At 60.9% G+C, this 13367-nt stretch overlaps 1 protein-coding gene across 11 annotated transcripts; it reads left to right on the top strand.

The window, feature by feature from the left end:
• The first annotated feature begins 1016 nt into the window (after nucleotides 1-1016).
• On the top strand, nucleotides 1017-13367 carry SLC4A11 (solute carrier family 4 member 11). 11 transcript variants are annotated; one of them, XM_077951326.1, is made up of 20 exons: nucleotides 1017-1313; nucleotides 3086-3130; nucleotides 5732-5905; nucleotides 6027-6079; nucleotides 6326-6557; nucleotides 6637-6718; nucleotides 7002-7125; nucleotides 9241-9459; nucleotides 9547-9640; nucleotides 9746-9871; nucleotides 9959-10072; nucleotides 10157-10289; nucleotides 10543-10616; nucleotides 11017-11269; nucleotides 11341-11447; nucleotides 11530-11698; nucleotides 11778-11951; nucleotides 12082-12277; nucleotides 12361-12530; nucleotides 12932-13367. In XM_077951326.1, the coding sequence occupies exons 2-20, from the start codon at nucleotides 3100-3102 to the stop codon at nucleotides 12999-13001; spliced, it is 2595 nt and encodes an 864-aa protein (XP_077807452.1). In that variant the 5' UTR covers nucleotides 1017-1313; nucleotides 3086-3099; the 3' UTR covers nucleotides 13002-13367. The 11 variants fall into 11 exon arrangements, 10 of the variants coding, with proteins under 10 accessions (XP_077807452.1, XP_077807454.1, XP_077807449.1 ...); XM_077951328.1 differs by having other exon boundaries at nucleotides 5774-5905; nucleotides 6030-6079; XM_077951323.1 differs by having other exon boundaries at nucleotides 1018-1550; nucleotides 5774-5905.

Below are 13367 nucleotides of genomic sequence, written 5' to 3' on the forward strand. Positions count from 1 at the left end.
GTGTCCTTCAGCTCTTCCTCAGCCTCCACCGGCCACACCCGGGAGTCAGTGCCTGGACTGGAGCTCTAGCTAGAGGTCACCTAGGAAAGGTCCCAAGGGATGCGCAGGATGACCTGGTGTTTCTCCAGAGTTACCCCTGCTAAAATAGTATGTGGCCAGCCCCAAGTCAGTTGCAGGTCCTGGGGTTGGGATCTTCCACAAGGCCTCCTGGAGTGGCGCTGGAGGAGGGTGGTGTATTCGGGCCGTCTCGGAGCCCCAGGCCATCCGTCGCCCAGAGGAGCACTCCAGTGCTTCCCTCCTAATGCGTTCTTATCTTGCCAGGAGGGGAACTGGGCCGGCCTTACTAACCCAATCTATGCATGAGGCTTCCCCAACGCGCCAGGAGCCCTTCCTTCGCAGAGGTGGGCTTGCCCCAGCCTGACCCAATTCCTCTGCCATGGCTGGGGCACAGTGGCCGAGGACTCCGTCCCAGAGCTGCTGAGCCGGAAAGCGCTGGCGGCCGGAGGGATCGGGAGGTTGGTTAGCGCTTTACGGAGCCGCGTGTTCCGTTTCCGAGGGCTGTGGAGCTTTCTACTGGGAGCCACCGTGGATCAGGCCAGGGGTTCATCAGCTGCATTTGCTAAACCGCATCGCAGCGCGCGCAGCCACACGCGAACACGCCCTATTCGCAGGAGACTAAGCATCCAAATAGGCGCGTCCCCGGCCGGGGTGCAGCCGGTCCAGGAAAGGAGACAGGGCGCAAGGGCCATTTTGGGAAGGAAAGAGGCGGCGAACCATGACCTTCACCTAATAGAAGGCCGGAGGACGCGAAGAGGCCGGTAGAGAAGCTGGCGAGGCTCGCAGCGAGCAAACCCAAAGCAGCCGAGCTCGGAGAGCGCCGTCTCAGCGGGCCAGGGCGTAGCGGGGATTGCACGGAGGTCCGTCTAGTCAGTCGGGGCGCGCTTCCTGGAGGAGGAGGAGGAGGAGGACTTGCCGCCGGAGCTACGGGGATAAATGCAGGAGGCGGGGCAGCCAGCGGGCGTGGCCCTGCGGAGGTCCCCGGTCGAAAGGAGGAGACAGGGGCCGGCCGCGTACTTAAAGCGGACGCGGGGAAAGCCCTCCCGGGGTCTGCCTCAGTCGCACAGCTTGGTGGGCTCGTGGGCTAGTCGAGCGTCTTCCCAGAAGCTCCCAGCCCTGTCCAGCCCGTAACCCCGCGACGCTGGGTTCGCTGGGTCCGGTGCGCACAGGCTCGAAGGAACCGGGTCTACTCGGTTTGGCCCAGCAGCTGCGGGCGGCGGGGAGCAGCCCGGCCCGGCTGGACCAGCCTCCCGCGGGTGAGGGCGCGGGCGGGCGGCCGGGTCCTAGCCCTCGGCAGCTCTGCCTCCCGCGCCCGGGCGTGGCGTCTGAGCGGCATTAGGACCCAGGCGCGGCGCGGGGGTGTGTCGCCGGCTCCCGCTGCTGGCCTGCCCGAGTCGCCGAGTTTGGGGTCCAGAAACGCCGGAGCGCGGCGTGAGTGCGCGAGTGTGCCATGGCCGCGGCCACTAGGCGCGTGTTCCATCTCCAGCCGTGCGGTGGGTGCCTGAACCCGGGGGCGCGGCAGAAAGGCCGCCCAGGTCTCCGCCACCGAGGCCGGCCAGGCGGGGACGCGGAGCCGTCGGGGACCCCGGGGAGAACGCGGATGCCGTCGGCCTGCGCGGGCCGGGGCCGGTGGGCCAGAGGGCTGCGGAGTTCCCAGCCGCGGGGAGGAGGGCACCGGTGCGGGAGGCCCGGGCGCGGCTTCGCGGCCACTGCGCTCTTGGTTTCATTAGAGCTCTGCTGTCGCCGTCTTGAATTTCTTACCCAGTTGAGCAGATGATGCAGCGGGTCGAGGGCGGGGAGCTCGAAAGTGGGCAGGGCGGAGCTGTGGGGCTCCCAGTGCCCCGAGCGCCGAGCTTTTGGGAGCCCGGCAGGCCGCCACCTCGGAAGGTCTCATTTTACCTTCCGCCCGGGCATCTTCCCGCCCGGCGCCGCGGTGGGGGCCGCCCGGTCTTGAGAGTCCCGGGACCCCTGACCGTGCCCTACGCTGCCGCAGCAGTTTCTCCCTTGCTCTGACACCAGAGGGCCAGCCCTGGCTCCCGGCCAGGACCCAGGTTGTACTACCCTTTACCTGCACGTGGGCCGCCGGGACGGAAACGGAGTGTGCACCAGACCAACCCTCCCAGACCCTCGTCGCCCAGGGCCGCTGTCCCTCCCGCGGCCTGGGACGCGCCCCAGCGCCCCCGCCCCCCACTTCAGGATGCAGCACCGGCTCCCGCCCCACGCCTACATTCACATCCTGCGCCCCGACCCCCCAGGTCTCTGAGTCTGGAGGCGCTTTCCTCTCGTGCACGCGGCCCCCCCTGTCGCTTCCTTCCTCCGACCGCGAGGCAGAAACAGCCGGGACCATCCGGGGCCCGGCCCAGGGAGGGCGCAGCCTCCCCCGACCCCAGTGTCCCTCAGACTCTCCTCCCACCCCTAATTGTTCTCCCTTTTGGACCAACTGCTCTGCCTTCCAGGCTGTCGGGACGCGGTCCCAGGGCTGGAGACCGTTGCCTGTCGGCCCCCGTGTGACCTAGGGCGCGTGACGGGGGTCGGGGGAACTGCGCCTGCAATGGGCGTTTATGGCCGTCAGGACCGGTCTGAGAGTGAGAGGAGGGATGTGCAGAGAGATCCCCTGCCTTGGCAGCGGAGGAGAGAGAGGGAGAGGAGCGCTCAGGCCCTGTCCCTTCCTCCCGCTGCAGCAGGGCAGGGTTTTGTCAGGAAAGCCTGGATTAGCGAACATGGTACTGGTACCAACTCGGTGGAAAGACATCCCTAGAACGTCTCTCCTCGCCTCTGACCCGCCTGGGCAGCCCCTAGCAGATGGGCTAAGGAATTGAATTTCTGAGATTAAGGCTGGCTTCCCCTGCTCCCCATGAGGCTCCCTCCCGAGCACTGTCCCCTACTTCCCTTTCTCCCTAGGGTGGCCTGGGTTGCTTCCCTGGGAAGAGTGAAGGAATCAGCCAGGTTGGGGGGCGGGGAGACAGGTGTACACAGGAGGTCCAGGGCTCGGTCCATGGGGCTGGTGACCTTTTGGCTTCCCTTGCAGAAAACTCTCCCAGCATGTCGCAGAATGGATACTTCGAGGATTCAAGTGAGTACCTCTCGGGGAGCATGCGTGTGCAGAGGGAGCTTGTCGGGCAAAAGCCTCCAGGGCGTGTAGCCTACCCACCAGAGTCCTGTGGCTTTGGTCGCCTGTCTGGGCCACTCTAGTGCTGGAATGCTTTTGGCTTCCACTCTCCAGGAAGCTAGACACGGATCCCCCGTGGACCTGAGAGGGCAGGCTGCCCCTTCTCCTGGGCTACTTGGACCAGGTGGACCCTCTGGGGTTCTTTCCCAAGGTTTTCTGTGACAATGGCCTGTTATCTGACTAGCCTTGGGCCAGGAATTCTGTATGCCCCTATCCCTCTGTCCTCACCCAGCCCTGGAGGGAATGGCTGTTGTTGTCTCTTTAAAGAAATATAAGGCCTCTGTGCTGCACAGTCCCTCGGGCACCTTCCTGTTGTCCCTGCTTGTACCAGTCCAGCTGTCTTCCTCCCCATGTCTCTGGGCTGGCTTCAGGCTGTGTCCTGTGCCCAGCCCCATGAGTGGCCTGACCATTCGAGGGGTGTTTGTAGAGCAGTGCGTAGACACAGGGCTGATGTGCCCTTACCCAGGGCCCCCAGGACGTGGGGGCTCTGTGTGCTAGGCTGCTGGTGGGCAGGTTACATATGGGGCTGGGACTAGGACTTGGCATTGCAGGAGCCCTCCAGGGACCTGGTAGTGTCAGCTGGGCATTTCCTTAATCTAGGGGACCTGAGCACTAAGCCTAAGGTAGAGCTCAGGGCATCAGGGAAAGTATGGGGGAAGAATGGGGCTGTGTGAAGGGCAGTGGAGGGGACTAGTGGGTGCTGGTTGAGGGGCAGAGGACCAGTTCGGGCCAGGGGAACCAGACAATTTAAACAAGGCAAGCCTAACACGGGGAGGAAGGAGTTTGTCATGAGCTCCAGAACCAAAGCTCCAGAACTTTTCTTTCTTTTTTTTTTTTTTTTTTGAGACGGAGTCTCGCTCTGTCGCCCAGGCTGGAGTGCAGTGGCACAGTCTCAGCTCACTGCAAGCTCCGTCTCCTGGGCTCACGCCATTCTCCTGCCTCAGCCTCCTGAGTAGCTGGGACTACAGGCGCCCGCCACTATGCCCAGCTAATTTTTCTTTTTGCATTTTTAGTAGAGACGGGGTTTCACCGTGTTAGCCAGGATGGTCTCGATCTCCTGACCTCGTGATTCACCTGCCTTGGCCTCCCAAACGCAAGGGTGTCTTTTGACCTAATAGTTCTTCTCTGGGCTCTGGAGGTAGTGCAGGCCTGGGCCTGGGGTCACCAGTCCTTGGGGACTTTGATGCAGGAGGTACTGGGGCTTCTTGCCCAGAAGGGGCCCAAGCTAAACTCAGGACACTGGGGGAACAGGGCCTGGGATGTGCCAAGGAAACTGGTGGCGGGAGTGGAAATGAGTCAGGGTGAGTCACTCCCTGGCAGGTGCAGGCGTGCTGCTGACCCATCTCTGTTTCTGCACAGGTGTCTGTCAGGCATCAGTGGGGTCTGAACTACAAGGGCCCCTTTCCTGGAAGTACCTACAAGTGAGGAACTTTAGGGGACCCACAAGACAGGAAGGGCTGCCAGTGGCTAGGAGTGAGGCAGGGACCTAGGAGGACTTCCTGGAGGAGGAGGTTCCAAGTGAGTCTTGAAAAAGGCCCGCCAGGGAGGGAAGCCCTCAGCTTGGAGGACAGGACCTGGCATGCCTAGGGTGCTGACCAACTGGCCTGAGGAGCCAGTGGTCAGGGCAGGGGGAGCAGAGCTGGCTCAGGCTGTGATCTGTAGGCTGCAGGGAACCCCCGCAGGGCTCAGGGCAGAGGAATATTTGCATGTTACCAGGAAATCTTCCTGTAGGCAGGGGGGTGCGCTGCGGGCCAGCTGCAGGAATTGAGGACCAAGGGGAGCAGGCTGTCAACTCTGGGGTCCCACATCCCACAGGTGCCATAACACATCCTCACTCTCCATGTGCCCTTACCCAGGGCCCCCAGGACATGAAGGAGGGGCACGATGGGGGCAGGGCTGACATGAGGCCCCGGGGTCCTCTCCTCTGTCAGTCCTTGGCTCTGTTTCCCTGGCTCTCCTGCTTCCTAGACCTTGTCTGATACGTGTACTGGGTCTCTCAGCCTCGATGCTTCTCCCCACCTGCCCTCCTGTGGAGAGGGACCTCTAAGACCCTGTGCCCACAAGGCAGTGTGCGTGTGTGTGTGTGTGTGTGTGAGAGAGAGAGAGTGCCACGTGGATACGGCAGCTTCTCTGTCTTTCCTGTGTCCCCTACTTTGGGAGGGCAGGGGCTAGACAGTCTCACCTGCATTATTGCACTCCGTGCCTGCCCCAGCGTGTCTGGAGTGGACATGTTTTTCTCACACTGAAGGGTCAAAGCCGCGCAGGGTCCTGGTCCCAGCGGCTGGGGAATGCTGGAGAGTCCCTGTGTGGCAGCTGCCATGTCCTGTGTAGGCTGGAGCAGGACTAGAAGCTGCCTTCCTGGCCCGTGGGATGGCCTCTCCCTTCACAGCCCAAGAGTGGGACAGTCCAGAGGTCCTTGCTCCCTGAGCTGGGAGCCCCTCCTTCCTGTGTGCGGCACTTTAACAGCCAGGCCCTCTTGCTCTTGGGGGTCTCTCTTGGGAGCAGCTGGGTCTCTACGCTACTACAAGTGTGACACGTGTGGCACAGATGACACCTTCGAAGCCCGAGAGGAGATCCTGGGGGATGAGGCCTTCGACACTGCGAACTCCTCCATTGTGTCTGGCGAGAGCATCCGTTTTTTTGTCAATGTCAACCTCAAGATGCAGGCCGCCAACACTGGTACGGGGGCTGCAGCAGGGGCAGGCTGGGGGAGGGCACGGGACTGGGCAGGTGTGACTTGCCTGACTAAGAAAGACCTGAGGAAAGGGTGGCACCCTGAGCCCTCCCCACTTTTCTCCAGCAGAGAATGAAGCGACTTCCGGTGGCTGTGGGCTCCTGCACACCTCCCGAAAGGTGAGCAGCCCGTCCTGCAGGTGGTCCTGGGGCCTCTACCTAGGGGCTGAGGTGGTGGCTTCCCTGAGAGTCCTCCTGCTGCTCACCTCTTCCCACGCCTCCAGGAGCAGCTCAACAGGGAGCTCACACCAGCCCAGGGCTGAGGGCTGAGGGCTGGGCTGCTGCAGCTGGCTGGTTGGGAGAGACCAAGCAGTGACAGCATCTCATACATGGGCCCGTGTGGTTCTGTCCCTGGGGTCCCCTTAGTACCTGAAGTTAAAGAACTTCAAGGAAGAGATCCGTGCGCACCGCGACCTAGATGGCTTCCTGGCACAGGCCAGCATCGTCCTGAACGAGACGGCCACCTCCCTGGATAACGTGCTGCGGTCCATGCTTCACCGCTTTGCCCAGGACCCTGACAACACCGAGCCAGACTGCAACCTAGACCTGCTTATGGCCATGCTCTTCACCGATGCCGGCGCACCCATGCAGGGTAAAGGTGAGGCCGGTCTCCCAGCCCGGGCGGGGACGTCGGTGGGGGCTGCTGACCCACCGCCCTCCGCCTACTCTTTCCGCAGTCCACCTGCTGTCAGATACCATCCAAGGGGTCACCGCCACAGTGACAGGGGTGCGCTACCAGCAGTCGTGGCTCTGTATCATGTGAGTTGCCGGGCCACTTGGCCCCCACTTCTTGTCACAGTGGAACTGGGCATCCCATGTCCCCTGTGCCCTGCAGAGGCTGGCCCACCTGTGAGTCCTGGGGCTCTGGTGGCCCAACCAACTCGGGAGAAGAGGGCTGAAGCACTGCCAAGAACCATCCCATTTGCTCTTCTTTGCCCTCCCTAGCAGAGGTTACCAGGGGTCAAGGTTGAGGGGATTCTGGGTGGGGGAGCCCCAGCTCCCCAGGATGCAACTGTGCACTGTGTCCTCCCCCCCCCGCCAGCTGCACCCTGAAGGCCCTACAGAAGCGGCATGTGTGCATCAGCCGCCTGGTTCGCCCACAGAACTGGGGGGAGAATTCCTGTGAGGTTCGGTTCGTCATCCTGGTGCTGGCCCCACCCAAGATGGTGAGTGGGTAGTGCCACGTCCTGGGGAAGAAGGAGGGCCCCAGGTTACCCGCCCTCTCCTTGGGGGCCCCTCCCACATGTCCTGACCTCTGAAGGCCTGGTCCTCTCCCCTCCCCTTCACCTCGGCCCTGTGGGTGTGTCAGAAACATCTTGCTAGGCCTAGCAAGTCCTCATTTCCCCAGGGGTTGGTGAAAAGTTTCTATTTCCTTGACTGAAAGGAAATGCTTTTGACCATTATCCTTATGCCAACATGGGGCCTTCCTTTGGCCTGCCCGCCCCTTCAGCCCTTCTTTGACTTGGCTGACTTTGTGATTTGCTGGCTGAGGGCCCTACTCCTTCCTGGGCCACACACCCCCTGGCTGGGACACTGATTTTTGTGGGAGCCGGAACTGATACAATTTCGGGAGTCTTTTAAGGAAAAGGATTTAACAAATCTCAACAGATGATTGCCAGGACCCCTCCCAAGGCCTTGGCAGGGTCTTCAGCTTCAACTTCCCTTAGCTTCTCGTGCTTCTGCCCCAGCCTTCTGTGTGAAAATGGGGTGCTCAGGGATCTCAGACATGGCGGGAACCTCCCCAGATGCTGCTATGCTGGTGTGAGAGGAAGGGCAGCCCCTGGGTTGGAGGGAGTGGCCCCCAGCAGGGTGCCCTGACAGAAGGAGCAATAGCTCAGAGCTGAGTTAAAGCCTGGTGCCTAGAGGCAGATCCCCCAGCCCCTGACACTGGGCTCCTCCTCAGCAGCATGGACCTGTTCTTTGGGGGTTTTGTATTTGTTTATTTGTTTTTATATTTATTTATTTATTTATTTTTGAGTCGGAGTCTCACTCTGTCGCCCAGGCTGGAGTGCAGTGGCGCAATCTCGGCTCACTGCAAGCTCTGCCTCCCGGGTTCAAACCATTCTCCTGCCTCAGCCTCCCGAGTAGCTGGAATTTTTTGAGACAGTCTCGCTCTGTCGCCCAGGCTGGAGTGCGGAGGCATGATCTCAGCTCACTGAAACCTCCGCCTCCCAGGTTCAAGTGATTCTCCCACCTCAGCCTCCCAAGTAGCTGGGACTACAGGCCCCCCCCCCACCACCAAAAAACTGCAGCCAGCTAATTATTTTGTATTTTTAGTAGAGGCGGAGTTTCACCATGTTGGCCAGGCTGGTCTTGAACTCCTGACCTCAAGTGATCTGCCCACCTCAGCCTCCCAAAAGTGTTGGTATTACAGGCATGAGCCACCATGCCCTGCCAAGCATGGCCCTCTTCTAAAGCAAACATGTACAGTGCCCCAGGACTATAGTTTGAGCAACAGATGGGCAGACACTGCCCCTAGGTGAGCAGGTTGCCGTGATGAGGGCCGTACACTGAGTTCATGAGTTCATGGTTCATGGTTCATGGACAGGCTTCACCTTGGCCAGGCGAGAGACAGAGTGCCTGATGGGCTTGGATCCTCTCTGAAAGTCAAACCCGCAGACAGTGCAAATACCACTGGGGAAACGTAGCTGGGTAAACACTTTTCTCCATTGTGGTTTCATTATCTGTGATTACACAGACTTTTGTTACTTAGGACAAAAGTAATATCTTGAGTTTATAAGAAATCAGGAGTTTATAAGAAAAATATAGATCGATGATAGTTGTGGTGTTCTGCCGACCTGGTTGAAATCATGGCAGAGTACACTAATGCCTGAACTTTGTAGAATAAAACCTGCTACCAGCATCTGGGCACAGTGGCTCGTGACTATAATCCCAGCACTTTGGGAGGCCTAGACAGATGGATTGCTTGAGGCCAGGAGTTTGAGACCAGCCTGGTCAACATAGTGAGACCTCGTCTCTACAAAAAGTTAAAATTTAAAAATTGCCTGGCATGGTGGTGTGTGCCTGTGGTCCCAGCTACTCAGGAGACTGATGTGGGAGAATCGCTTGAGCCCAGGAGGTGGAGGCTACAATAAGCTGTGAGTGCGCCACTGCACTCAGCCTGGGTGACAGTGAGACCCTGTCTCAAAAAAACACAAAAAACAAACAGACAGGAAACCTGCTGCCAGTTGATGGGGAGAGCACCTCCAGCTGCTGGGCCCGGGCAGGGCCTCCTCTGTTCCACAGGGGTGGTGGATGTGACTCCCGTCCTCCACCCCTAGAAAAGCACTAAGACTGCCATGGAGGTGGCGCGCACATTTGCCACCATGTTCTCGGATATCGCCTTCCGCCAGAAGCTCCTGGAGACCCGCACAGAGGAGGAATTCAAGGAGGCCTTGGTGCATCAGAGACAGCTGCTCACCATGGTGAGCCACGGTCCAGTGGCGCTGAGAATGAAGGAACACAGCACAGTCTCCTTCCCTGCCCACAGACACCCAGAGGTACAGGGTGGAGGCCAGTATGGACCGGCAGGGTTGGCGGGGGCTTGGGCCGGACAGGGCTAACAGGCGCTCTGTCCTCTCCTCCAGCCCCCAAAGTGCAAGGACTTTGTCCCTTTCGGGAAGGGCATCCGGGAGGACATCGCACGCAGGTTCCCCTTGTACCCCTTGGATTTCACTGACGGTACGTCAGCAGAGCCATCTGGGCCTCTGCTTTCCAGGCCTCGGGCCCACACGTGTGCCTGACCTGCATCCCCAGCAAACCCTGTCTCCCGTCCCCCATTCCTAGGCATTATTGGGAAAAACAAGGCTGTGGGCAAATACATCACCACCACCCTGTTCCTCTACTTCGCCTGCCTCCTGCCCACCATCGCTTTCGGGTCCCTCAATGACGAGAACACAGACGGGGCCATTGGTGAGGGGCTGGCGGTAGGTGGTGGGTGGGGGTATGCTGGGCAGGGCCCTGGGCTGCAGCGCCCGCCTGACCTCCCCACCCCTACAGATGTGCAGAAGACCATAGCCGGGCAGAGCATCGGGGGCCTGCTCTACGCGCTCTTCTCCGGGCAGCCACTGGTGATTCTGCTGACCACCGCGCCCCTGGCGCTCTACATCCAGGGTGCAGTGGGGGCTGAGGCGGGAGATGGTGCCTGACACCCCTGGTTCCTGCTAGGCCCTGACCCGCCCTGCCCCCTGCCCGCAGTGATTCGTGTCATCTGTGATGATTATGACCTGGACTTCAGCTCCTTCTACGCGTGGACAGGCCTGTGGAATAGTTTCTTCCTCACACTTTATGCCTTTTTCAACCTCAGCCTGGTCATGAGTCTCTTCAAGAGGTGACTGGCCCTTCTGTGAGCTTCTGGGACCCTTAAAGCTTGGGATCTGGCTCAGCCCCCTGGAACCCCAGGGTGATGGGGTGCCCCCACCATATCACTGCCCCAAGGGGCAGGGGTGGACTCAGGCAAGGCCTAGGGCCCTGGTCTTCTTCCTGGCAGAAGGAGGCAGGGGACTGTGCAGGGGCTCAGGGAGGCCTCCCCTACCTGCCCCCTGATGACATCCACTCTGATGAGGCTCATCACCTCCTGGCAGGTCGACGGAGGAGATCATTGCTCTCTTCATTTCCATCACATTTGTGCTGGATGCTGTCAAGGGCATGGTTAAAAGTGAGTGCGTCTGGGAGCCACCTGCTGCACAGGGCGCTCAGGCAAGATGGGAGGTTCTGCACTGCCCCTGGCTGGGGGCAGATAGGACCGGCTCAAGCTGAGTGTGTGCCCGTGGTCAAGGGTGCAGTGCTCTGGGAGCCCTGGGCTGGTAGAAGGCAGAGGCTTTCACGCTGGAGGGTGATGGGGCCACCGCAGGTGGGATCAGCAGTGGGGGCAGAGGCACTGGGCCGACTGTGATGAGGTGTCAGAGATGGGACAGGGACAGTAGGCAGGAGTGTGGGTGCATGGGCATGTCGGCAGGGTCCCCTCATCTTCCCCCTGAAGCCCTTTCTCCCTGAGATCCCCTCCCTCCAGGGCCACATGTTGGAGAGGGCTAAGGCCTGTGGGTCTGTGTCCACAGTCTTCTGGAAGTACTACTATGGGCATCACTTGGACGACTACCAGACAAAAAGGACTTCATCCCTGGTCAGCCTGTCAGGCCTCGGTGCCAGCCTCAACGCCAGCCTCCACACTGCCCTCAACGCCAGCTTCCGGACCAGCCCCACGGAGCTGCCCTTGGCCACGCACTCAGGCCAGGCGACCGCTGTGCTCAGCCTCCTCATCATGCTGGGCACACTCTGGCTGGGCTACACCCTCTACCAATTCAAGAAGAGGTGAGGGGCTGCGTGGGGAGGGGAGGGGCCCCATGGGCCAAAGGCTGTGCTCATGCACCTGCTGTCCCCAGCCCCTACCTGCACCCCTGCGTGCGCGAGATCCTGTCCGACTGCGCTCTGCCCATCGCGGTGCTCGCCTTCTCCCTCATCAGCTCCCACGGCTTCCGGGAAATCGAGAGTGAGTTGGGGCCGGGCGGCGGGTGGCGTGGGGTAGCTCCCCAGGCGCTGCAGGCATAGCAGTAGCCTGTCGCCTGCTGCAGTGAGCAAGTTCCGCTACAACCCCAGCGAGAGCCCATTTGCGATGGCACAGATCCAGTCGCTGTCCCTGAGGGCCATCAGCAGCGCCATGGGCCTCGGCTTCCTGCTGTCCATGCTCTTCTTCATCGAGCAGAACTTGGTGGCCGGCTTGGTGAACGCACCGGAGAACAGGTGTGGAGGGTGGGCAAGGGTGGGGTGGGTGGGGCCCCCCTCCTGTGGGGCTCTGTCCACGAGTGCCCGTCTGCTGCAGGCTGGTGAAGGGCACTGCCTACCACTGGGACCTCCTGCTCGTCGCCATCATCAACACGGGGCTGTCTCTGTTTGGGCTGCCCTGGATCCATGCCGCCTACCCCCACTCCCCACTGCATGTGCGAGCCCTGGCCTTAGTGGAGGAGCGTGTGGAGAACGGGCACATCTATGACACGTGAGTGTGAGGCAGGCAAGAACCATGGACCCTGAGGAGTGGGGAGCCTCTGACCACATGGGACATAGGGAAGGATGAGGCCCTGTGGACAGGGGTGCAGAGGTGACGCTGGTGGCTCGGGGCGCTGCAGGATTGTGAACGTGAAGGAGACGCGGCTGACCTCGCTGGGCGCCAGCGTCCTGGTGGGCCTGTCCCTGCTGCTGCTGCCGGTCCCGCTTCAGTGGATCCCCAAGCCCGTGCTCTATGGCCTCTTCCTCTATATCGCGCTCACCTCTCTCGATGGCAATCAGCTTGTCCAGCGCGTGGCCCTGCTGCTCAAGGAGCAGGTGAGCGCTTGGCCCTGTGAGGGAGCGGTGTGGGTGGGGACACAGCCCCATGCCTGCCCACACCCGGTCCCTGCTGCCCACAGACTACATACCCCCCGACACACTACATCCGGAGGGTGCCCCAGAGGAAGATCCACTACTTCACAGGCCTGCAGGTGCTGCAGCTGCTGCTGCTGTGCGCCTTCGGCATGAGCTCCCTGCCTTACATGAAGATGATCTTTCCTCTCATCATGATCGCCATGATCCCCATCCGGTACAGGCGGGTGGGCGGTGGACAGGAGGGGCCCAGTCTAGGTGCGGAGAATGGGCGGACTGGGGCAGGGGCTGGAAGGAGAGGTCCCACCTAGAGGCAGAGAATGGGTGGGTTGGGCTGGGTGCCCGGGAGGAGGGGTCCTGCCTAGGGGTGGAGAGTAGGTGGGCTGGGGTGGCCGGTGGGCAGGAGGCGCCCAGCCTAGAGGTAGAGTGGGCGGGTTGGGGTGGGTAGTGGGTAGGAGTGGCTCCAGTCTAGGAGTGGAGAGTGGGCGGGCTGGGATAGGCAGGTGGGGAGGAGAGGCCTAGAGCCTCGCCCTGTGGGTGGGCTGGGGTGGGCTGGGATGGGTGCCCACTGCCTTCTCTCTGATCCAGGCTCATCCTCCTGTCCCTCCCTCCCCGCAGCTATATCCTCCTGCCCCGAATCATTGAAGCCAAGTACTTGGATGTCATGGATGCTGAGCACAGGCCTTGACTGGCAGGCCCTAGCCACGCCCCATTCGCTAGCTTCCCATGTCCTCCCAGGCTGGCTCTGGGGCTGTGAGGGGAGGTGTAGGTGTGTGAGTGACTGCTCTGTGCTGCACCTTCTCATGGCTGACTCAGGCCTGGGGCATCTGGGCATTGTAGGGGTGCAGTGGTATGTGCCCACCCCTCCCATTATCCTTTAGCTTTGTGCCAAGAGCATTGCTCAGGGCAACTTCTGCCCAGGGTGGGTGGGACTGAGCAGGATGGATTTTCTTTTGATAAAAGAGTCGATGCCTGAAAGAGAAACCATTTCCTTGATTGTGTAAGGAACTTGCCGTACGCACATTAGAGAATAAAGCTCCTGTTTCTAGGCTCC

Source organism: Macaca mulatta, chromosome 10 (assembly GCF_049350105.2).
Source record: "Macaca mulatta isolate MMU2019108-1 chromosome 10, T2T-MMU8v2.0, whole genome shotgun sequence".
NCBI classification, from domain to species: Eukaryota; Metazoa; Chordata; class Mammalia; order Primates; family Cercopithecidae; genus Macaca; species Macaca mulatta.

Excerpts from the sequence above, each read along its gene's own strand:
- SLC4A11 (XM_001111005.5), top strand. The coding sequence starts at position 2,609 with ATGGGCGTTTATGGCCGTCAGGACCGGTCTGAGAGTGAGAGGAGGGAT. Across the intron at positions 3,131-5,731 it reads TGGATACTTCGAGGATTCAA|CTGGGTCTCTACGCTACTAC; the intron begins GTGAGTACCTCT and ends TCTTGGGAGCAG. Across the intron at positions 11,952-12,081 it reads AACGGGCACATCTATGACAC|GATTGTGAACGTGAAGGAGA; the intron begins GTGAGTGTGAGG and ends GGGGCGCTGCAG.